Consider the following 26,279-nt stretch of genomic DNA (forward strand, 5'->3'; position numbering starts at 1 on the left):
GGCAATAAAAGAAATACTATGAGAGTGTTCATTTTCTTTGTCACAGGTAACAAATGAGACTATGGATATATTCTATAACAGGCCTTTTACATACCTTGATTAATTTCTTCAATTTTTAATTTAGGATAGTATTTATTGTTATCTACATGCTCAGTATATTATCCCATATATAGTAAGAAATATAAAAGTATTTTATCTTCTAACAATGTGAAATGGTAAGTACACACATATAGGCAATATAAAAATAATCATCGTAAATCCACAGGTATTTATATTGTATACATGTCTCAGTGTTTGTAATCTTTCTTATAGAAATACCTGTGACATATTAATTATGGTTTAGAATTAGGAATAGATACCTTGGTTCTAGAGAATTTGAGATCTAGCATCTTTTAGTTTTGCCTTTTTTTCTCTATCTTAGAGAAAGCCAATATCTACTGTCTGATATTAGCCATCTTTAACATCATTTTCTTACAAACTCTTATTCGAAAGTGTGGTATTGGGGCTGGCCCCATGGCCTGGAGGTTAAGTTCAGCATGTTCTGCTTTGGCGGGCTGGGATCACTTCCCAGGTGCAGACCCACACCACTCATCGGCAGCCATGCTGTGGTGGTGACCCACATATAAGATAGAGGAAGATTGGCACAGATGTTCGCTCAGGGTGAATCTTCCTCATAAAAATAAAATTAAATTAAATTAAAAGGATTAAAAAACAAGTATGGTATTAATTTTTATTTTTTACCCTTTTTGTGAACTGAAAATGTACATGTACTCTGAAAAAAGGTTTTTGTTTGTTTCACAAAGTGAAGATTTTGTTCTACATCTGTACTTTATTCTGTGTGAATTGCTTAGACTTTGAAGTACCCCAGCCACTGGTTTAGAGATACTTATTACAAGTCAGTTTTCGTGTGAACTCTAATTTACTTTGTATCAGATCAGAAAATTTAGTTTTCAGAATTATTTTAGGCTTTTATTGTCAGTTACAGGAATTATTTATATTTGGAGATGTTTTTGCATAGACTTGGTGTGTAAATTTGTTTCAGTAATGATTATGATTTTGATAGTGTTTACTGTAACTTTTTTATATATAAAACTTTAATTTGTTTAGAGAAAAAGATTTGGAACTCAGAGTTGCAGCTTCTGGAGCTCAAGACCCTGAGAAATCGGTAAGAGCTCCCTAACATCTTTTGATGTTTAATCTTTAGTTCAAAGAAGTCTCAAATGTGGTAGCAGGTGGAGATAGAAAACATTGGGGGAAATTTAAGAGTAGACCAATTTGAACAGTCATAAACTAAACTGAGTTGTCATAAAACGTAAGTCCTAACTCTTATTTATTTCCTTGATAATTTTTACTTTTTCATGTGTACATCATTTTTTTAGTTTATTTTGAATTAATCCTTTCTACTTTGTTCACGTGCACTATTCCCTGGGAAAGTTATCTCAGGTTAAGTTACAATAGAGGTTAATATTTTTCTTGACCACTTTTTTGATATTAGAGTGATTTGCGAAGAAACTGAAGTTTGTAAGCATTTTAGTAATTTTTATTTAATGCAAAACTAGAGAGAGAACCTTATTTTTGCTTTAATTTTGCAATTCTCATCAAGTGGAATGAATTACATCATCGCAGTTAAGTAAAGAGGAGGTAATAATTTACTGTTCTTCTCAAAATGTGCTTTTTCTGTAGTTGGATATGGAGAATTTATTTGCTAAGGCAAGTTTTTGTTTCATCTTTGAATCATAATTAATAAACTAATTAATTTCATTAAAAATTCATTCTTAAAAAGAATATGACAACTTAAAAATTATTCAACTGTAGGCAGCTTTTGATTTACTTTTACTTATGCTAATTATAGGCCCTATAGATTATCTGTTTTAAAAAGTTTAATACAGCACCAGCATCACTCTCAGTGTGCTTCTTGACTGCTCATAGAATAAAACTTTTAGATTAATCTTAGAAATTCCTGGGGAAGGTAGACATCATGGACAAAAGAGGATAAATTCCAAAGCTAAATATCTTTTCTTCTGTCGATTGATACCTTTGAAATAGTTTTCACAATCAAAAACTTAAACTTTAAAAATTTTGAACTCTTTAATGCAATATGGTAGCACGTTAAACTTTGGATTTATAGTTACATTAGTGTTTGACAGACCTTCTTATTTATATTTGAATGAAACAACCTTTACAGTGTCCAGTTGCTTTATGAGAATAAATAAAAATATTAGAGACAATAGACCATTACTTTTGGTTGGGTTTACTTTTGTTGTGCAAATCTTAGAAAAGGACACATAAATGATGTTCTTGAGTGGGGGTTAGCAAACTGTAGCCTATCATCAAATCCATATTTTTGTAAATACAGTTTTATTGCAGCACACTCTCTCTAATTTATTTACATATGGATTTGGGCTACTTAAGCACTATGGCTGCAAGTAGTTGTGAAGAGACCATATGGCCTGCAAAGCCTGATACATTTACTGTCTGGCTCTTTACAGAAGATGTTTGTTGACTCTATAGAGAATACTTTGATGTCAGAAATGGCAATTGGATAGAGAAGCAGCATAGTGTTCTAGTGTAATAGAGAGTTTTATATTTAAGATTAATATCTGGCTCTAGCCTTTGCTTGATTATTTATTAATGGTGAGACTTGAGGTGATTTATGTGCTGTCAGAGAGCCTTGATTACTCCATTTATAAAATAAGAATTAGATCTTCAAAGTCTTTTGTAGAACTGTAAAATTCTTTTATTCTGTGACCAACTTAGGTGCCTGCTGGCAGTCTGGGATAGAGGGTCTTTTGAGGTCCTTTCCACCTTTAAATTTATGATTGTATATAACAAACAGATTTTTTTTTCTTTATTTTAGCCTGATAGACTAAAGCAGTTTGGTGTGGCGCCAAGACACTTTGAAGAAACGCTGCCCCCTGAAAGACCCAGAGTAGCTTTCCAGACGCCTCTGCCTCCGTTATCTGCCCCATCTGTCCCACCCATCCCATCAGTTCAGGCCATCCCATCACAAAGGGAAGATCTGCACAACGGACTCAGCAGCACCCTTGGTGAAATGGTGCCTCCCAGGTGCTTGTTTAAAATGTTTTGTGTTTGGGAACTAGGTAAGGTATCATTATATTTTATGTTTAGAAGGATTTGCTAAAGCAAATAACGTTATCCTTCAGAGATTTTTGTACAATTAATGGCTTTTGTTAAATACTTTGTCTTGAAATTTGTTTTCATTGTTGATCTTTTCTCTCATTGTAAAAACAAGGGAAATGTTTATAACATTCTTTTATTGTTTGAAGATGCTTTAGTATTTTTAGAATGAATAAGTACATTTAGAATTTAGTTTTAGGTCATATTTTTTAATGTCTTTTTAAAAATATCTTTTAACATATAAAAGGTATACTTTTTCTCAATTTGGTAATTTCCACTTGGCAAACATTGAATGCTTCCTTCAGTTTATGCAGAAAATGTTTCTAATGTGGCTCTTTTGTATATATTACTCTATTTTACTTTCTGTTTTGTTCAACTCGTTCTCTCTGATTACTCATGGGCTATGCAACTCTCATTCCTGAAATGAAAAGTCATTGAGATTATAAAGCTTGTAACTTAGGTAAAATTTGATCACTATAGGTAAAAGGCATCGTGATATACTAGACTATACATAAAGAAAATCCTGTCGTTTACGTTGTTTTTTCCTGGGCTATGCTTTCTTCTCTCAGAGGACTTGAGCTGATTTTTTTGCTTACTGTTAATGTACTAATTATGGGAGTGTATTTAATCAGATATTTTTCTTTTTTAACATTGATATTTTCTGGGCTATACTTTCTTCTTTCAGTAGAACTTGGTCTTACCTTTTTATTACTACTAACAACTTATAGAATTGTTTACTATATTTATCAGATGTTTTGTTTGTTTGATCCTCATGACTCAAAAGACGAGGTGGGATTAGAATTACAGATATGGCATGATGGTCACAGCATTGGTTTAGGGATTAAAACAGTTGGCTTCACTGTCTGGATTTTGGGTAAACCACACTGTTATTGAACTTAAATTTTCTCATTTGTAAAAGTGGAATAGTGATACTTTTTTCTTATCTACAATTATAGGGTTGTCATGAGGATTGAATCTTACACAAATTTCCATAAAAATTTAAGATTTAATGATTTGACAGTTCTCTTTCATAGCAGATTTTCACTACTTTGTTGATGTCTATGGAGTGAGAATAGCAAGGTTAGACACACTGAGTGACTAGTAAATGTGGAAAATGTTCACAACTGAAGAAAACTTTAATGCCTTCTTAGCTCTTCAGAATTATTTTGAATTATACAAAGGGAGAACCTGTTAAGATACACAGAAGTGAAAATATTCTAAGATGCTCCCATTCTCTTTCTGTTCACCTAAAGGAATTTGCCTTTTCTATTTTTGCTATTGGAAAATAGTGCCTTGGTGAAAATACAGAGATATTTCCTAATCAGTAATGAAGTGCTAAAACAGAGGTTTTCAGAAGTTTTAACTTTATGAAATGCTAAAAATATGTCAAGACTTTACTGTTGATATTTAAGTGGTTTCTGTTTCATATTATGGTTTCTGTTTCACATTGGTTGACTTCCTTTGAAAGAACAATACATTTTTAAAGTTAAAAAATGCACCCTTTCCCCCCGTCAAATGGAACTATTAGTAATTCCATTTTGCATCTCTTTGCTCTTTCTTCCTGTACAATCCTTCATCTCTGTGAGTAACTCACTTTATCAACATGGCTGAAGCATTGCCTTTTCTGGAAAGCCTTCCTCACGCTTTCGTCTTCTTCCCTATGTGACTTAAATGTCCATGCTCCATGTTCCTACAGCACCCTGCATCTACTTGTATTGTTTCATTTAGTATACTTTGCTATAATTATCTGTTTGTTTCTGTATTATTCCTGAGGCACAGGGACCATGTTTGTTCAATACTGGCACAGGGTAACTACTTAGATATTAATTGATTGAATATTATCTGAAGTTTTTGTCTTACGTAAGTGTTATACCTTAAATTCTGAAATTTTATACTGGTTTTTGCTTTTAGTCATAATTATTGATAAAAGGTTGAAGCAAGATGGTGGCTTTTTCTAAAGCAGCAATTAGATTTTTGGTAACATTTTTGCAAAAGGATAATATCTTGATTTAAAAAAGTTTGCAATGAAAGATGAGAAGAATTTTCCAATTTTCTTTTGATGCAGGATTGTGCCTTTGCCTCCACCTCCCCTTCTACCACCTTTGGCTACTAACTATAGAACTCCTTATGATGATGCATACTACTTTTATGGGGCCAGGAATACTTTGGATCCCAGTCTTGCTTACTGTAAGTTATCTACAGGGTAAACATTTTTTTCCAGTGCTTAGTCAGGAAAATTGGTCTTTGTACAAGTAAAAATGTATAATGAGAAAAGCACAGCTTTATTTAATTCAAATACTATATATTTATTGATTTAATAGGTGGCCTTTTAAAAACTCAATTATATTTTATAGTTATTTCCTTTTTATCTAGATTTAAGACATAACTATTTTGTGTTTTCTTGCATTGTTATTTGCTCACTCCTAGCCCAGAAGGAAATATGGATTTGTTTCCTTAGGTGACATTTTTAGTATGTGACATTTCCTTTAGGGATTAAAATGTTCTTAAACGGATACTCTGAAATAAATGCGTTTATTTTCTTTTAAGATGGTTCAGGAATGATGGGAGTACAGCCTACATCTTATGTTAGTGCTCCTGTCACCCACCAGCCAGCACAACCTATTATGTAAGTCGTTAGTTAAAATAATAATTTCTTTCAAAATTTATTTGTCTTCCATAGAACCTGGATTATTCAACTCATTCTTCTTTTCTTCAGAAGAGATGTAACTTGTTTTAATTTCTAATTGTTGCATAACCAATGTGTTCAAAGTATTGCTTTTGAGTCAATGTTTCATAGAAAGCACATTTTAAAAATTAAGAATAATCTCACTTCCTCTCATTAGAAGAGTCACGCATGCATAATATTGATAAATAAGAATACAGCAAATATAGGCAAAAATTGAAATCACCTAAAATCTTATTCATCCAGAGATAGAAAGACTTCCTGAATGCATATTTAGATCTGTCTATGTATAGACACACACTCAGAAAAAATATACACACAACACACACCAAAATGGTACTATACAGGCATACCTTGTTTTATTGCACTCGCAGATATTGCATTTTTTACAAGAGCCTCCACCAGCAAAAAGATTATGACTCCCTGAAGGCTCAGATGATGGTTAGAGTTTTTTAGAATTAAAGTATTTTTTAATTAAGGTATGTACATTGTTTTAGACATAATGCCATTGCATGCGTGATAGACCATAGTGTAGTGTAAACATAACTTTCATATGCACTAGGAAATCAAAAAATTCTTGTGACTTGCTTTATTGTCATATTTGCTTTATTGTAGTGGTCTGGAATTGAGCCTGAAATATCTTTGAGGTATGCCTGTATTGTACATATTGTTCTATAACCTGTTTTTAAAATTAACAATATATCATAAATATTTTTTCCATGTTAATAAATATACTTTTATAGTATCATTTTTAAAAATTAAACTTTTTGTTTAGAGATAATTGTTGGTTCCCATGGTAGAATTGTAAAAAATGATATAGAGACGTCTTGTGTACCCTCTACCCAGTTTCTCACAATGCTAACATCTTGCAAAACTATGGTACAATAGCACAACCCAGATAGAGGACATTGGATACAGTCATTTACAGAACACTTCCATCATCACAAGGAACTCTTATGGTGCCCTTTTATAGCCAGACCTGGTTCCCTCCTGCCTGTACTCCTGGTTCCCTCCTGCCTGTACTCCCTCCTTAGCTACTGGCAGCACTTTATCTGTTCTTCATTTATATATCATTTTAAGAATGTTGTATAAATGGAATCATATAATACGTAAACTTTTGAGGTTGACTTTTAAAAATCAGCATAATTCTTGGGAGATTTATCCAGGTTGTTGCATGTATAAATAGTACATTTGTTTTTATTGCTGGGTAGTGTTCCATGGTATGAGTGTAGCACAGTTTATTCACTCATTGGAGGACATCTAAGTTATTATAAATAGAGCTGCTATAAACATTAGCGTGCAGGTTTTTGGGTGAACAGTCTTTTTTCTTTGTGATAATTGCCCAGGAATGTTATTGTTGGGTTGTATGGTAGTTATAAGTTTAGTTTTGTAAGAAACTGCCCATCTGGTTTCAGAGAGACTGTATCATTTTACATTCATATCAGTAATGTATTAAGAAGCTGGTTTCTGGGGCCAGCCCTGGGCTGAGTGGTTAAGTTCACGCGCTCTGCTTCGAATGCCCAGGGTTTCTGCCAGTTTGGATCCTGAGTGTGGACATGGCAACGCTCATCAGGTCTCGCTGAGGCAGTGTTGCACATAGCACAGCCAGAGGGACCTACGTCTAGAATATACAACTATGTACTGGGGGGCTTTGGGGAGAAGAAGAAGAAGAAGAAAAAAAAAAAGAATCTGGTTTCTTCACATCTTCACCAGCATTTGATCTTGTGACTTGTTTATGCCATTCTGATAGGTGTGTTAATGATGCATCATTAGGGTTTTAATTTACATTTCTCTAACAATAATGATGTTTAACATCTTTTCATGTGTTTATTTACCATCTGTAAATCTTCTTTGGTGAAACATCTATTGATGTCTTTTGCACATTTTCTAATTGGAGGTTTTATTACTACTGAGTTTTGACAATTCTTTATGTATCCTAAACACTAATTCTTTGTCAGATGTGTGGTTTGCAAATATTTTCTGTCAGTTTAAAGCTTGTCTTTTCAGTCTTTTAGTAGGGCCTTTCACAGAACAAAAGTTTAAATTTTGATCAAGTCCAATTTATCAGTTTTTCTGTATGGATCATGCTTTCAGTGTCAAATCTGGGGTCTCTTTTCCTAGACTTAGATGGTAAAGATTTCTTTCTGTTTGCGTTTTTTTTTTTTTTTGTAAAAGTTTTATAATTTTACATTTAAGTTTCATGATCCATTTTGAGTTAATTTTTGGGTAAGATGTGAGACTTAGATTAAAGGTCTTTTTTTTTTTTTTTTTTGCCTTTGGGTGTCTTGTTGGCAAGATTATTTTTCCTCTATTGAATTGCTTTTACACCTTTGTGAAAATTATTTGGGTGTGTTTGTGTGGTTCTGTTTCTGGGATTCTCTGTTCTGCTCCAAGTGCTGGTGGCACTTGATTGTTGTAGTGCTGTAGTAAGTTTTGAAATTGGAAAGTATGAGTTCTTCAAATTTTCTTTTCCAGGGTCGTTTTGGCTATTCTAGGTCCTTTGCACTTTCATGTGAATTTTAGGATCAGCTTGTCAATGTCTACAAAATTGCAGTTGAGATTTTCTTTTTTTTAAATTTTTTATTGAGTTAATGGCAGGTTACAATCTTGTGAAATTTCAGTTGTACATTATTGTCTGTCAGTCGTGTTGTAGGTGCAACCCTTCACCCTTTGTGCCCACCCCCCACCCTACCTTTACCCTGGTAGCCACTAATCTGTTCTCTTTGTCCACATGTTTAAATTCCTCATATGAGCGGAGTCATACAGAGATTGTCCTTCTCTATCTGGCTTATTTCACTTAATGTAATTCCCTCAAGGTCCATCCACGTTGTTGCAAATGGGATGATTTTGTTCTTTTTTACGGCTGAGTAGTATTCCATTGTATGTATATACCACATCTTCTTTATCCATTCATCTGTTGATGGGCACTTAGGTTGCTTCCACGTCTTGGCTATTGTAAATAATGCTGCAATGAACATTGGGGTGCATGGGACTTTTGGGATTGCTGACTTCAAGCTCTTTGGATAAATACCCAGTAGTGGGATAGCTGCATCGTATGGTAGTTCTATTTTTAATTTTTTGAGGAATCTCCATACTGTTTTCCATAGTGGCTGCACCAGTTTGCATTCCCAGCAGCAGTGTATGAGGGTTCCTTTTTCTCCACAACCTGTCCAACGTTTGTTACTATTTGTTTTAGTTATTTTTGTCATTCTGATGGGTGTAAGGTGATATCTTAGTGTAGTTTTGATTTGCATTTCCCTGATGCACAGCATTGATGAACATCTTTTCATGTGCCTATTGGCCATCTGTCTATCTTCTTTGGAGAAATGTCTTTTCATGTCTCCTGCCCATTTTTTGATCGGGTTGTTTAATTTTTTGTTGTTAAGTTGTGTGAGTTCTTTATATATTATGGATATGAAGCCTTTGTCGGATGTATTATTTGCAAATATTTTTTCCCAGTTAGTGGGTTGTTTTTTTGTTTCAATCCTGTTTTCCCTTGCCTTAAAGAGGCTCTTTAGTCTGATGAAGTCCCATTTGTTTATTCTTTCTATTGTTTCCCTTCTTGAGAAGGCATGGTGTCCAAAAAGATCCTTTTAATACTGATGTCAAAGAGTGTACTGCCTACGTTTTCTTCCAGAAGCCTTATGGTTTCAGGTCTCAGCTTTAGGTCTTTGATCCATTTTGAGTTTATTTTGGTGAATGGTGAAAAAGAATGGTCAATTTTCATTCTTTTACATGTGGCTTTCCAGTTTTCCCAGCACCATTTGTTGAAAAGACTTTCTTTTCTCCATTGTATGCCCTCAGCTCCTTTTTCAAAGATAAGCTGTCCATAGATGTGTGGTTTTATTTCTGGGCTTTCAATTCTGTTCCATTGATCTGTGCACCTGTTTTTGTACCAGTACCATGCTGTTTTGATTACTGTAGCTTTGTAGTATGTTTTGAAGTCAGGGATTGTGATGCCTCCCGTTTTGTTCTTTTTTCTCAGGATCGCTTTAACAATTCGGGGACTTTTGTTGCCCCATATGAATTTTAGGATTCTTTGTTCTAATTCTGTAAAGAACGTCATTGGGATTCTGATTGGGATGGTGTTGAATCTGTAGATTGCTTTAGGTAGAATGGACATTTTAACTATGTTTATACTTCTAATCCATGTACATGGAATGTCTTTCCATCTCTTTATGTTGTCATCCATTTCTTTCAGAAAAACCTTGTAATTTTCATTGTGTAGATCTTTCACTTCCTTAGTGAAATTCACCCCCGAGGTATTTTGTTCTTTTTTGTTGAGATATGAATGGTATTGTGTTCTTGAGTTCTTTTTCTATTAGTTCGTTATTAGAGTATAGAAATGCTACTGATTTATGTAAATTGATTTTATACCCTGCAACTTTGCTGTAGTTGTTGATTACTTCTAAAAGTTTTCCAATGGATTCTTTGGGGTTTTCTATATGTAAGATCATGTCATCTGCAAACAGCAAGAGTTTCACTTCTTCCCTCCCTATTTGGATTCCTTTTATTCCTTTTTCTTGCCTGATTGCTCTGGCCAGGACCTCCAGTACTATGTTAAACAAGAATGGTGATAGAGGGCATCCTTGTCTTGTTCCTGTTTTCAGGGGGATGGCGTTCAGTTTTTGCCCATTGAGTATGATGTTGGCTGTGGCTTTGTCATATATGGCCTTTATTATGTTGAGGTAGTTCCCTTCTATGGCCATTTTGTTCAGCATTTTTATCATAAATGGCTGTTGGATCTTGTCAAATGCTTTCTCTGCATCTATTGAGATGATCATGTGGTTTTTATTCCTCAGTTTGTTGATGTGGTGTATCACGTTGATTGATTTGCGGATGTTGAACCATCCCTGTGTCCCTGGTATGAATCCCACCTGATCCTGATGTATGATTCTTTTGATGAATTGCTGTATTCGGGTTGCCAAAATTTTGTTGAGAATTTTTGCATCTATGTTCATCAGCGATATTGGCCTGTAGTTCTCCTTTTTCATGCTGTCCCTGTCAGGCTTTGGTGTCAGTGTGATGTTGACCTCGTAGAATGTGTTAGGAAGTGTTCCATCCTCCCTAATTTTTTGGAATAGCTTGGAAAGGATAGGTATTAAATCCTCTCTGAAAGTTTGGTAAAATTCCCCAGGAAAGCCATCTGGTCCTGGGGTTTTATTCTTTGGGATGCTTTTGATTGCTGTTTCAATCTCTTTCCTTGTTATTGGTCTGTTCAAGTTGTCTGTTTCTTCTTGAGTGAGCTTTGGGAGATTGTAGGAATCCAAGAATTTATACATTTCCTCTAGGTTATCCATTTTGCTGGCATATAGCTTTTTGTAGTATTCTCTTATAATCTGTTGTATTTCTGGAGAGTCTGTTGTTATTACTCCTCTTTCACTTCTGATTTTGTTTATTTGAGCTTTCTCTCTTTTTAAGTCTGGCTAGGGGTTTGTCAATTTTATTTATCTTCTCAAAGAACCAGTTCTTTGTTTCATTGATCCTTTCTACTGCCTTTTTTGTTTCTATAGCATTTATATCTGCTCTACTTTTTATTATTTCTATCCTTCTGCTGACTTTGGGCTTTGTTTGTTCTTCTTTCTCTAATTCAGTTAGGTGTAGTTTAATATTGCTGATTTGGGATTTTTCTTGTTTGTTCAGATGTGCCTGAATTCTGATGAACTTTCCTCTTAATACAGCTTTTGCTGCATCCCATATGATTTGGTATGGCATGTTATCATTTTCATTTGTCTCCAGGTATTTTTTGATTTCTTCTTTAATTTCTTCAATGATCCATTGCTTGTTCAATATCATATTGTTTAGTCTCCACATCCTTGTGCCTTTCTCAGCTTTTTTCTTGTAATTAATTTCTAGCTTTATAGCATTATGATTGGAGAAGATGCTTGTTATTATTTCAATTTTATTAAATTTGTAGAGGCTTGCCTTGTTTCCCTACATATGGTCTATCCTTGAGAATGTTCCAGGCGCGCTTGAAAGGAATGTGTATTCTGCTGTTTTTGGATGGCGTGTTCTATATATGTCTATTAAGTCCAAGTGTTTTAGCTTTTCATTTAGCTCCACTGTTTCTTTGTTGATTTTCTGTCTGGATGATCTGTCCATTGATGTGAGTCGGGTGTTGAGGTCCCCTACTATTATTGTGTTATTTTTGATATCTTCTTTTAGGTTTGTTAATAGTTGCTTTATGAACTTTGGTGCTCCTGTGTTGGGTGCATAGATATTTATAAGCATTATTTCTTCTTGATGAAGTGTCCCTTTGATCATTTTGTATTGGCCCTCTATGTCTCTCTTTACCTGCCTTATCTTGAAGTCTGTTTTGTCTCATATAAGTATTGTGACACCTGCTTTCTTTTGTTTGCTATTAGCTTGGAGTATTGTCTTCTACCCCTTCACTCTGAGCCTGTCTTTGTCCTTTGAGCTGAGGTGTGTTTCTTGGAGGCAACCAATTGTTGGATCTTGTTCTTTAATCCATTTTGCCACTCTGTGTCTTTTTATTGGAGAGTTCAGTCCTTTTACTTTGAGGGTGAGTATTGATGCATGAGGGCTTAATGTTGTCATTCTGTTGCTTGTTTTCTGGTTTTCCTGTGTTTCCTTTGTTTCTCGTCCTGTGTATTTTAGCCTACCCACTGACTTATGCAATTTCTTATGCTGGGTTTCTTAGGTTTTTCCTTATTTATGTTTTGTGTCTCTGTTCTGTTTTTTAGTTTAGTGGCTACCCTGAAGTTTATATTCAGAATCTCGTGTATAACATAGTCCGTTTTTGGGTGGTGTCTTATTTCCTTAGCCTAGACTGTTTCAGTCCCTTTCTTCCTCCCCTCCTAAATTATTATTTTCATCTCTTATTCCAACTTGTGTTGTGAGTTTGTGGTTAGAGTGATAAGATTGTCTTTGCTTTGGTGATTTCTTTCCCTTTATCCTAATGCTAGAGTTGAATATTTGCTATCCTATTCAGATTCTATCTATTTGTCTCCCTGCTCTGTGTTTTGTGACCCCTTACTCCCTTTTTCTCTTTTTTCAGGTATGAGAGCCTTCTTGAGGATTTCTTGTAGTGGAGTTCTTGTGACTACAATGTCCCTTAGCTTTTGTTTATCTGGAAAAGATTTAATTTCTCCCTCATATCTGAAGGATATTTTTGCTGGATAGAGTATTCTTGGCTGAAGATTTTTATCCTTTAAAGTTTTGAATATGTCACTCCAATCTCTCCTAGCTTGTAAGGTCTCTGTAGAGAAATCCACTGAAAGTCTGATGGGGGTTCCTTTCTAGGTTGTTTTCTTCTGCCTTGCTGCCCTGAGTATTCTTTCTTTGTCATTCATTTTTGCCATTTTTACTACTATATGCCTTGCAGTAGGTCTTTTTACATTGACAAATCTAGGAGATCTGAAAGCTTCCTCCACACACATTTCTCTCTCAATCCCTAGATTTGGGAAGTTCTCTTCTATTACTTCGTTGAGCACACTTTCTGCTCCATTTTCCTTTTCCATGCCCACAGGAATTCTGATGATTCTTAAGTTGCATTTTCTCATTGAGTCAGCTATTTCTCAGAGGTTTTGTTCAGTTTTTTAATTCTTAGTTCTCTTTCTTCCTCTGTCTGGAGCCATTCAACCTGTCTATCTTCGATTATGCTAATTCGCTCCTCTGTGGTGTCTACATGGTCATTCAGGGAATCTGTATTCTGTTTTATCTGATCCATTATATTTTTCATCTCTAGTATTTCTAATTGATTCTTCTTTATAATTTCAATCTCTTTTGTGAATTAACTCCAGAACTTGTTGACTTGTTTCTCTACATTTCCCTTTACCTCATTGAATATTTTGATGATAGCTATTTTGAACTCAGCTTCACTTAGTTTACCCATTTCCAAGCCCTCAGGACGTACTTCTGTATTTTTATTGTTTTCCTTTTGGACTGGAGCGTTTATAAATTGCTGGATGGTAGAGGAACTGTCTTTATGCATGACGCTATTATTTACTTGCAGTTACAGCCTGTCTCCACTAGGTGCCTTGCATTCTGAGCCCTCTGCCTTCAACTGCCATGGCGGCAGGCAGCATGGGTTGGGGGTGGGGGCACTTTCACTCATGCTGACGTGGATTGGATCAGCTCTCGCTTTCTGGTCTCCCGGGACCCTGGCTTGCTTGGGTTCCTCCACGCGAAAGCTTTCCCCTGTTAGAGGGTTTCCAATGCACCGGCTGTTGGAGTCCTGGATGATCCCCAGATGTGCGGCCCCTCTCCCGCTCCTTCCCTCACCCATGGCAGCGATCCCAGTCTCTAGGGGAGGGAACAAAGTTCTCTCTTATCCCGTTCGAGCTCCTCCAAGGGTGGCTCCAGCCTCTCTGACCTCTGTCATTTGGCTGCTGTGGGTCTTTGCCGATTTCTGTTATTAGGATTTTTTTTTTCGGTTGGAAGGCAGGTGCTCTTTTTGGTTGTAATTTGGAGGGGAGAGAGTCCTGGGTGAGCTCACGCCGCCATGTTGCTGACGTCACCTCCTGCAGTTGAGATTTTGATAGAGATTATGTAGAATCTTTAGATCTGTTTAGTATCTTAATTTTTTTTTCAATATTTTTTATTGTGGTAATAAAATTACATGTAACATAAAATTTACCATTTTAAACAGTAAGTGTATTGTTCGGTGGTGTTAAGTACATTCATATTGTTGTGCAACCATCACTATTATCCATTTCCAGAATTCTTTTCATCTTGTAAAACTGAAACTCCATACCTATTAAACAACATCTCCCTATTCTGTCCTCCGTCGGGCCCCTTGCAACCACTAGTCTACTTTCTGTCTCTATGATTTTGACTACTTTAGGTACCTCATAAAAGGGGAATCATATAGTATTTGTCTTTTTCTGTCTGGCTTATTTTACTTAGCATAATGTTCTCAAGGTTCATCCATGTTGTGGCATGTCAGAATTTCCTTCCTTTATAAGGCTAAATAATATTTGATTGTATGTATATACAGTAGTCCCCCTTTATTCACAGAGGATACATTCCAAGACCCCCAGTGGATGCCTGAAACCTTGGATAGTACTGAGCCCTGTATATACTATTTTTTCTTATTCATACATATCTGTGATAAAGTTTAATTTGTGAATTAGGCACTGTAAGAGATTAGCAACAGTAACTAATAATAAAATATAACTATAATAATAATATGCTATAATAACAGTGACCATAGATCTTAGCAACCTCAGCATACTATTTTTCTTCTTTTTTTAGTAAGCTGAGAACTTTCACCTTTTTACTTAAAGGAATCACTTTACAGCTTCTCTTTGGCATATCCAAGTTGGCAGCATCACTACTCTTGTGCCTTGGTGCCATTGTTAAGTAAAATAAGGGTTACTTGAACATAAGCACTGTGATACTGTGACAGCTCATCTGATAACTGAGAAGCTACTAAGTGACTAACAGACAGGTCATGTATACAGTGTGGGTATGCTGGACAGAGGGATTTTCACATCTCACCTGGGATGAAGTGGGATGGCAAGGGATTCTGTCACACTACTCAAAAAGGCATGGAATTTAAAATTGATGATTTATTTATTTCTGGAATTTTGCATTTAATATTTTTGTACTTTTTATTGTGAGGAAGATTGGCCCTGAGTTAACATCTGTTGCCAATCTTCCTCTTTTTTATCTTTTTTCTCCCCAAAGTCCCAGTACATAGTTGTATATCCTAGTTGTAGGTCCTTCTAGTTCTTCTATGTCAATGCCACCACAGCATGGCTTGATGAGTGTTGTGTAGGTCCACGCCCAGGATCCGAACCAGTGAACCCTGGGCCGATGAAGCGGAGCATGTGAACTTAACCACTTAGCTGTAAGGATGGCCCTTCATTTAAAATTTTTAAACGGTTGATCACGGGTAACTGAAACCAGGGTCAGTGAAACTGTGGATAAGGGGGTACTACTGTACCACATTTTGTTTATCCATTCATCCATTGATGGACACTTGGGTTGCTTCCGTGTTTTAGCTATTGTGGATATGCTGCTGTGAACACGGGTGTACAAATATCTCTTCTAGACTCTGCTTTCACTTATTTTGGATATATACCCGGAAGTAGAATTAACTGGATCATATGGTAATTCTACTTTTAATTTTTTGAGGAATCATACTGTTTTCCACAGCAGCTGTCCCATTTTACAGTTCTATCAGCTGAGCACATTTCACAGTTCCTCCACATCCTTACCAAACTTCTTTTCTTTTTCTTTTTTGGTAGTAGCCATCCTAATGGGTGTGAGGTGGTATCTTATTGTGGTTTTGATTTGCATTTCCCAGTGATTACTGATGTTGAGCATCTTTTCATGTCCCTATTGGCCGTTTGTCATCTTTGGAGAAATGTCTATTCAAGTCCTTTGCTCATTTTTGAATCAGGTGGTTTGTTTTTTGTTGTTGAGTTTTAAGAGTTCTCTCTATGTTGTGGATATTAATCCGTTATCAGATATACGATTGGCAAATAGTTTCTCCCATTCTGTGTGTTGCCTTCTTTCTCTCTTGATAATATCTATCGATACTATAGATGCACACAGATTTTTAACTTTCATGAAGTCCAGTTTCTCTATATTTTCTTTGGTTGCTTGTGTCTTTTGTGTCATATGCAAGAAATCATTGCCAAGTCCAACATCATGAAGCTTTTGCCCTAATTTTTTTTCTAAGAATTTTATAGTTTTCAGTCTTACGTTGAGGACTTTCATCCATTTTGAGTCAACTTTTGTATACGGTGTTAAGTAAGAGTTCAACTTCATTTTTTGCATATGGATATCATTTTCCTAGCACTGTTTGTTGCAAAGACTGTCCTTTCCCTGTTGTAGGATCTTGGCACCCTTGTCAAAAATCATTTGACTTTATATGTGTGGATTTATTTCTTGGCTCTCTATTGTATTCAGTTGGTCTATATGCCAGTACCATGGTGTTTTGATTACTGTAGCTTTGTAGTAAGTTTTGAAATCAGGAAGTGTGAGTCCACTAGCTTGTTCTTTTTCAAAATTTTCTTAGGTATTTGAGGTCCCTTTAGTTCCATATAACTTTTAGGAAGAGGTTTTCTATTTCTGCAAAAGACATCATTGGGTTTTTAATAGGGCTTGCATTGAGTCTGTAGATCACTTTGGGTAGTCTTGATGTATTAACAATATTAAGTCTTCCAATCCATGAACAGGGGATGTATTTCCATTTACTTCCTTAATTTCATTCAACACTATTTTGTAGTTTTGAATGTGCAAATCTTTTACTGCCTTGGTGAAGTTAAATCTAACTATTCTGTTCTTTTTGAAGCTATTGTAAATAGAATTGCTTTTTAAATTTATTTTCCAGGTTGTTCATTGTTCCTGTATGGACATGAAACTGATGATTGTGTGTTGACTTGGTAGCCTGTTACTTTGCTGAAGTCATTTTACTAACAGTTTTTTTGTTGTGGAGTATTTAGAATTCTCTATATAAAAGATCATATCATCAGTGAACAGAGGTAATTTTACTTGTTCCTTTTCAATTTGGATCTCTTTCATTTCTTTTTCTTGACTAATTGCTCTGGCTAGAACTTCCAGTACTGTGTTGAATAGATGAGCTGGAAGTGGGCACCTTTGTCTTATTCCTGATCTTAGAGGAAAAGCTTTCAGTCTTTCACCATTGAATCTTATGTTCACTTTGGGTTTTTCATATATGGCTTTAATTATGTTGAGGTAATAATTTTCTATTTCTAGTTTTTTGAGTGTTTTTTAATCAAGAAAGCTTGTTGAATTTTGTCAAATGCTTTTTTGCATCAATTGAGATGATCATGTGTTTTTTCCCCTTCATTCTGTTAATGTGGTGTATTAGATTGAATGATTTTTGTATGTTGAATCATCCTTGTATTTCCCTAATAAATCCCACTTGTCTGTGGTGTTTAATCTTTTTAATATGCTGCTGAATTTGGTTTGCTAGTATTTTGTTGAAATTTTCTGCGTGTGTGGTCATAAGAGATATTGGTCTGTAGTTTCTTGTAGTGTCTTTGTCTGGCTTTGATATCAGGGTAGTGCTGGCCTTTCAGAATGAGTTAGGATTTTTGTGGAAAAGTTGGAGAAGGGTTGGTGTTAGTTCTTCTTTAAATGTTTGGTAGAATTCACCATTGAAGCCATCAGGTTTAGGGCTTTACTCTCTTGGGATGTCTTTTAGTTTATTTAGGGTTCTTTACTTTCTTTGAACAATATTTTTTACATCTTCAGACTGTTTACTTTTGTTTAATTTATTACAAAATGTTTAATATTTTTTGATTGTTTTGTGAATGGAATTGTTTTCTCATTTCATTTCCATATTATTCATTACTCGTGTGTAGAAAAACAATTGAACTTTGTATATTGATGTTGTGTCCTGCAATTTAGCTGAACTCTCATTATTTCCAAGTTTTTAGTGGATTTCTTATATACATGATTATGTCATCAGTGAATAGAGGTAGTTTTACTTCTTCCTTTCCAATCTGATCCCTTTTATTTGTTTTCCTTGCTTAATTGCCCTGGCTAAAACCTGTAGTTTAATGTTGAATAGATATTATGAGAGTGGGCATCCTTATATTCTGATCTTAGGAGGAAGGCATTTAGTCATTAACCATTAAGTATAATTTTTAGTTGTGGATTTTTTGTAATTGCCTTTATCAGCTTGAGGAAGTTCCTTTCTAGTTTTTATTGATTGTTTATATCAGGAAAAGTTATTTAGCATATTCTTTCAACACATTTCTAAGTTGGAAGTTGAGTTTTGTCAAATGCTTTTTCTACATCTTTTGAGATGATCATATGGTTTTTATTCTTTATTCTATTAACATGATGTATTATTTTGATTAGTTTCAGATATTAAATCAACCTTGCATTCCTCTGATAAGTTTCACTTGGTCATGGAGTATAATTCGTTTTATATGTTTCTGGATTATTCAGTTTGCTAATTTTTTGTTGAGGATTTTTGTCTCTATATTCATGAGTGATATTGGTCTTTGGTTTTGTTTTCTTTTCATATCTATCTGATTTTGGTATCAGGGTGATAACATAATATAATTAGAAATATACCTTCATTTTTTATTATATTAGAGAGTTTATGAAGGATTGTTAACTCTTCCTTCAGTGTGATAGTATTAACTAGGAAGCCACTTGGCCCTTGTCTCTTCTTTATGGGTGATTTTTTTGTTACAGTCATGTGTTGTATAATGATGTTTTGGTCAATGACAGACTGCATATATTACCATGGTCCCATGAGATTGTAATGGAGGTGAAAAATTCCTATTGCCTAGTGATGTTGGCACCCTGATAATGTTGTAGTATAATGCATCACTCCTGTGGTTGTAGTGAGGCTGGTGTAAACAAACCTCCTGGGCTGCCAGTTGTATAAAAGTATAGCATATACAGTTATTTACAGTGCATAATACTTGATAATGATAATAAACAACTACGTTACTGGTTTATCTATTTGCTATATGTAGTTTTTATTGTTATTTTAGAATGTACTTTTTCTACTTATAAAAAAAAGTTTAGAGTGATGTCAGCATTATGGCAGAGTGAGTTGTTCCCTTAGTCTCTCCCCACTAAGTTACAACCAAACAGACTTTCATTAACCAACAGAGGACTCCCAGTAAAGGACAATAGGGTGCCTGAGAGATCCACACAGCCAAAGATCTGGAGGTGAGGGTACTCGATTCCTGGGAAGCAGTGGAAGGAGGTGAGTGGTCACTACCCAATGGCAGTGATCTAGGTCATGGGTCCTCATGCAGCAGCTGGTATGTGACTGTAAGAGGAGGTGGGGGAGTAGGCAGGCCTGTGCACGAATGTTTTCACTTTTGGAGTTGCAGCCTGGCCCTGGGGGATGCTTCACACTGAGTGGCGCAGCTCAGCCACCACATGGGCGCCCCCACCACACACAGCAGCCCAGGTGAACCACCCATGAGATCAGAGCAGGCCTGCACCCACAAAAGAAAGCACCCTTCCCCTCCCACCTAGGGCAGCAGATTGACCAGTCCCCAGCCAAGGTACTGGATCTGCACCAGAGCACCTATGTGTGCATGTGTGACCTGCCAAGCAGCTGCAGCCAGCAGGCATAGACAGGCAAGCCCTATCAGCACAACTTCCAGTAGATGTAGCGGGTTCAGAAAACACAGCTCCTGCCCATGCCCTACTCGTGGCAGGTGGAATCTGCGACCTGATACTATCTCTATGCGCCAGCAAAGGATCAGTTCATTAAACACCATGAAGCACTATATTAACACTCCAGAACAGAAGGAAAATGACAAGTCTCCAGGAACAATCAAGAAATCACAGAAATTTATAATCTAAATGACAGAGAATTCAAAATAGTTGACATAAAGAAACTCAGTGAGTTACAAGAAAACTCAGTTCAATGAACTCATGAATAAAATTAATGACCAAAAGGAATTCTTCACAAAAGAGATTGAAACTTAAAAAATCAAACAGAAATTCTGGAGATGAAGAACATAATGAACGAGATAAAAAACAATCTAGAAACCATAAAAAACAGAGCCAACATTATGGAGGGCAGAATTCATAATTTAGGGTGCAGAAAAATAGAAATGCTTCAGGTAGAGGAGGAGAGAGAACTAAGACTTAAAAAAAAATTGAATAAATTCTTTGAGAAATACCTGACTCAATTAGGAAATGCAACATAAGGATTATAGGAATTCCAGAGGTAGAAGAGAGAGAGAAAGGAATAGAGAGCTTGTTCAAAGAGATAATGACTGAGAACTTCCCAAACCTGAGGAAGTAACTGGACTTGCAAGTATATGAAGCCAGTAAATGAACTTGCAGTTACATCAATGCAAAAAGACCTTTTTCAAGGCATACAATAGTAAAACTGGCAAAAGTCAATGACAGAAAAAATATTAAGGGCAGCAAGGCAGAAGACAGTGATCTATAAAGGGACCCCTATCAGGATTTCAGTGCATTTCTCAGCAGAAACCTTATTGGCTAGAAGAGATTGGAATGATATATTCAAAATGTTGAAAGACAGAAAGTTCTAGCCAAGAATACTCTCCAGCAAAACTATCCTTCACTTAACAATGGAGAAAGAAAATCATTCCCAGATAAACAAAAGCTGAGTGAGTTCTTTGCCACTAGACCTCCCTTTCAAGAAATGATCAAGGATCCACTCATACCTGAAACAAAAAGGTAAAATTTTACAAAGGCTTGAGCAAGGAGATAAACAGACAAAAATCAGAAAATTTCAGCTATCAGAACAGGTTAACAAACACTTAATTATAACGTGAAAGATAAAGGGAAGGAAAGCATCAAAAATAACTGTAAACACTTCATTTTAATCACAAACTCAAGACAAAACAACAATAAATTAGACAGGGAAGAAGAAAGGGATGGAACCTGCCTAGGCTAATGGAGATAAGAGGCTATCAGAAAATGGACTGTGTCATCTATGAGATCTTTTATACAAACCTCGTGGTAACCACTAAAAAGAAAGAGCAGAGATATAAATCATAAATAAAGAGAAAACCATCTTAGAAAACCACGAAATTGAAATGGAAATCAGAAGTACAAGTGAAGAGAAACAGGAAAATATAGAACAACTGAAATACAAGGATAAAATGGCAGTATTAAGCCCTCGTATATCAATAATCACTCTAAATGTAAGTGGATTCAATTCTCCAATGAAAAGACGTAGAGTGGCTGGATGGATTAAAAAACAAGACCCAACAATGGGGCTGGCCCTGTGACCGAGTGGTTAAGTTCGTGTGCTCCACTGCAGGTGACCCAGTGTTTTGTTGGTTTGAATCCTGGGCGCGGACATGGCACTGCTCATCAAGCCACAATGAGGCAGCATCCCACATGCCACAACTGGAAGGACCCACAATGGAGAATACACAGCTATGTACTGGGGGGCTTTGGGGAGAAAAAGGAAAAAAATAAAATCTTAAAAAAAAAAAACAAAAATAACAAGACCCAGCAATATGCTGCCTCCAGGAAACACATCTCAGCTCAGCTCTAAAGACAAACTCAGGCTTAGAGTGAAGAGATGGAAGATGATACTCTAAGCTAATGGCCCACAAAAGTAGGTGTTGCCATACTTATATCAGACATAGCAGACTTCAAGATAAAAAAGGCAATAAGAGACAAACAAGGGCACTATAAAATGATAAAAGGGACATTCCACCAAGAGGACATAACATTTTTGAATGTATATGCACCTAACACAGGATCACCAAAATATATAAAGCAATTATTACCAGACCTAAAGGGAGAAATTAACAGCAACACAGTTATACTAGGGGACCTCACCAACCCACTTACATCAATGGTAGATGATCCAGACAGAAAGTCAACAAGGAACTAGTGGACTTAAATGAAAAACTAGACCAGATGGACTTAATAGATGTATATAAAACATTCCGTCCAAAAAGAGCAGAATACACATTCTTCTCAAGTGCACATGGAACATTCTCAGAGATAGAGCATATGTTGGGAAACAAGACAAGCCTCAATAAATTTACAAAGACTGAAACTACATCAAGTATCTTTTCTGACCACAGTACTATGAAATTAGAAATCAACCACAAGATGAAAGCTGGGGAAGTCACAAATATGTGGAGAGAAAACAGCATTCAACTGAACAACCATTGGATCAATGAAGAAATCAAAAGAGAAGTCAAAAAATATATGGAGACAAATGAAAGTGAAAATACAACGTACCAATCATTTTGGGATGCAGCAAAAGCAGTTGTAAGAGGGAAATTCATAGCAATAAGGCCAAACTCAACAAACAAGAAAAGTCTCAAGTAAGTAATGTTAAACTATACCTAACAGAACTAGAAAAAGAAGAACAAACAAGGCCCAGAGTCAGCAGAAGGAGACAGTAGACAGAATCAGTGAAACTAAGAGCTGGTTCTTTCAGAAGATAAACAAAATTGACAAAGCCTTAGTCAGACTCACTAAGAAAAAAGGAGAGAAGGCTCAAATAAATAAAATTAGAAATAAAAGAGGAGAAATTTCAATGAATACCACAGAAATACAAAGGAATATAAGAGAACACTATGAAAAACTATATGCCAACAAATTAGATAACCTAAAAGAAATGGATAAATTCTTAGACTCATACAACCTCCCAAAACTGAACCAAGAGGAAATAGAGAATCTGAATAGACCAATCACAAGTAAAGAGATTGAAACAGTAATCAGAAAGCTCCAAAAAACAAAAGTCCAGGACCAGAGGACTTCTATGGAGAATTCTAAAAACATTTAAAGAAGAATTAATACCTCTCCTTCTCAAAGTATTCCAAAAATTTGATAAAGATGGAATGCTTCCTAACTCATTCTTTCAGGCCAACATCACCCTGATACCAAAACTGGGCAAGGGCAATACAAAAGAAGAAAATTACAGGCCAGTGTCGCTGATGAACGTAGATGTAAAAATCCTCGACAAATATTGGCAAACCGAACACAGCAATACATGAAAAGAATCATAGACCATGATCATGTGGGATTTATACCAGGGATGCATGGATTGTTCAGCATCTGCAAATCAATGTGATACACCATGTTAACAAAAAAGAATAAAAATCACATGATCGTCTCAATAGATACAGAGAAAGCATTTGAGAAGATCCAACATCCATTTTTGATTTAAAAAAACTCTCAATAAAATGGGTATGGAAGGAAAGTACCTCGACATAATAAAGGCCATTTATGAGAAAACCACTGCCAACATTATACTCAATGGTGAAAAACTGAAAGCCATCCCTCTGAGAACAGGAACAAGACAAGGGTGCCCACTCTTGACACAGCTGTTCAACATAGTCCTGGAGGTTTTGGCCAGAGCAATTAGGCAAGAAAAAGAAATAAAATGTATCCAAATTGGATAGGAAGAAGTGAAACTCTTGCTGTTTGCAGACACCATGATTCTCTATGTAGAAAACCCTAAAGAATCCACCAGAAAACTATTAGAAATAATCAACAACTACAGCAGAGTTGCAGGGTGCAAAATCAGTTGCATTTTTATACACTAATAATGAACTAACAGAAAGGGAACTCAAGACTACAATCCTATTTACAACTGCAACAGAAATAGTAAAATATCTACCGGTAAACTTAACGAAGGAGGCAAACGACCTATACAGTGAAAATTATAAGATATTATTGAAAGAAATTGAAGGTGACATAAAGAAATGGAAAGATATTCCATGTACATGGATTGGAAGAATAAACATTGTTAAAATGTCTCTATTACCTAAAACTACAAATTCAATGCAATCCCAATGACATTCTTCAAGGAAATAGAACAAAGAATTCTAAAATCTATGTGGAACACCAAAAGACCTTGAATTTCTAAAGCAATCCTGAGAAAAAAGAATAAAGCTGGAAGCATCACAATCCCTGACTTCAAAATATACTACAAAGCTATAGTAATCAAAACAGCATGGTACTGGCACAAAAACAGACACATAGGTCAGTGGAACAGAATTGAAAGGCCAGAAATAAAACCACACAACTATGGACAGCTAATCTTCGATAAAGAAGCCAAACCATGCAATGGTGAAAGGAAAGTCTTGTCAATAAATGGTGTTGGGAATACTGGACAACCACATGCAAAAAGAATAAAAGTAGACCATTATCTTACACCATACACAAAAATTAACTCCAAATGGATTAACTACTTGAAGGTAGGACCTGAAATCATAAAACTCCTGGAAGAAAATATAGACAGTACTTTTTTTTTTAAAGGTATTAAATGAAACTTTATTTGAAAAAATATCTTACACATTAGAATGCTTTATCTACTTGAATAAGAATAATCAATTAAGTAATAATAGCTAAACTAAAAAGAGAAAATTCAAAATTCCTTTGAAAAGAGAACACCCGTGCAGATGTCCTGCTGTGGCTGGGGTGCTAAGGGCCCAGCTGCTGTGGATGCTGAGTCAAATCTGCAGGTGACCCCAGACCCCTGAGGCCTCGTGGCAGGGCCATCTTCCTTCCTGGGGGGTCCTACCGGCCCAGGGGATCCCCCACACTTCTGGGCCTCTGGGGACCGTGGGAGGAGCAGCTGGAGGAAAATTGCCTCTCGGCAAAGGCTGGAACGAGGCCTCCAACATGGCCAGCCTTTGCCTGTTGTGCTCATTTTCTCTTCTTAGCTCCTCGAGCTTTCTCTCCGCCAACACGGCTGCCCTCTTGCTTTCTTCGGCTCTTTGCATCTGGAAGAGGTTCTCCTTGTGATAGTAGGAAGTGCACGTCTTCACTTCTTGGGCCAGGTCTTCAGCCATCTTCTTGTAGAGGTTGCGAAGCTGGTACGTGGAGTTCATCTCCCAGCACACGTTGAGGAGCTTCTTGTCCAACTCGGAGCAGACCCTTTGCTCCTCAAAGAATTTTCTGTAAAGTGGCCCAACTTCTTCATCATGTAGCTCATGCAGAATTTGAAGTTTGAGCTTCAGCTTCTGAATCTCACTTTCAAGCTTGGCGTTTTCATGCTGCAAAGTTGCTTCCTCGGTTTGGAAGGAGGGGATTTGTCTTGGAAGCTCTTCCTTCATTTGCTTTTCTTGCCACAACCGTCTGGCTCCTTCTTGTCCTCTTCGGGACTTTGAAGGGGCGCCCTGAGGTCAGCATCATCAGTGACCCCCTTCAGACCAACTTCTGACTTAGGGATGGAGGGGTTCCCCCTTTCCTGCTTCCCTCTTTTGCTGGACTTCCGCATTCCCGTCATCCATTTGCTGGGCAAGGAGGTCAGGCAAAGGGATGGTGTGCACCGGGACTGCGACCACTGGCAGGATTTGGCCGACTTGATCTTTCAGGATGGACAGTGTTTGTGTGTTCGACTGCTCCAGCCTTCCGTTCTTCTCCTCCTTTTCCTGTGCCGTCTTCTCCCATCTCGGCATGTCTTGGCGGAGCACTAATGGACTTGCTGGAAAAGGAGTGTTTTCATTCAAATCATTCGTTGTGTTCTTCTGAAGTTGTTCTCCATCCTTCTCTGATGATTTTGAGATGGGGTTTGCATCAGTTGCTTTGGAGACTTTAACAGGCAGGCTCTTCAAAGCCTTTTCCAGAAGGTCGACAGTGTGCTGAAGTGCTGATGTGCTCAGCATTGTATTCATCGCTGCCAAGCACAAGGTTCGTAACGGGAGAGGACTGGCCTCCACCCGAGGGCACTGAAGGGCTTCCTCGGCTCGGTTCTCAGGTCCTGTATTCTCCCCACATTCTCCACTGACTTCACCGCAGGCAGAACACCTTTCACCTGGAGACTTACCTCTTCTGAAAATATGTCCTGTCTTTACTATCAAAGCCACCACCACAGTACATACCAGGATCTCCCAGGGGAACGCAGGGAGACCTGGCCTCTGGCTCAAGCTTTCCGAAATCACCAGCAGAGCACACCACAGGTGCCCCAGGATCAGCTGGAAAGTGGATGCGATGGCAGGCAGCAGGCCCTCCATGGCTGGGGAGAGCTCCGCAGCTGTGCCTCTGAGTGCCAGTGCCCTGTGGGCCACAACTGACCGCTCGGAAC

At 36.7% G+C, this 26,279-nt stretch overlaps 1 protein-coding gene across 7 annotated transcripts in view; it reads left to right on the plus strand.

The window, feature by feature from the left end:
- CSPP1 (centrosome and spindle pole associated protein 1) overlaps positions 1 to 26,279 on the plus strand; it is a 152,126-nt gene that overhangs the window by 67,083 nt on the left and 58,764 nt on the right. For 4 of the 7 annotated variants that reach the window (XR_006885590.1, XM_046642064.1, XM_046642062.1 and 1 more), the window contains 4 exons: positions 1,108 to 1,165; positions 2,858 to 3,066; positions 5,204 to 5,325; positions 5,686 to 5,764. The exons of 1 other annotated variant lie outside the window; for it this stretch is intronic. Coding sequence is in view for 5 of the 6 variants with exons in the window: in XM_046642064.1 (XP_046498020.1) it covers positions 1,108 to 1,165; positions 2,858 to 3,066; positions 5,204 to 5,325; positions 5,686 to 5,764 (468 nt within the window). In the remaining variant the exon portion in view is untranslated. The remainder of the gene's footprint in view (positions 1 to 1,107; positions 1,166 to 2,857; positions 3,067 to 5,203; positions 5,326 to 5,685; positions 5,765 to 26,279) is intronic. 2 more of the 7 variants (XM_046642067.1, XM_046642065.1) reach the window with 1 other exon arrangement.

This window comes from Equus quagga, chromosome 16 (genome assembly GCF_021613505.1).
Source record: "Equus quagga isolate Etosha38 chromosome 16, UCLA_HA_Equagga_1.0, whole genome shotgun sequence".
Taxonomy (NCBI): Eukaryota; Metazoa; Chordata; class Mammalia; order Perissodactyla; family Equidae; genus Equus; species Equus quagga.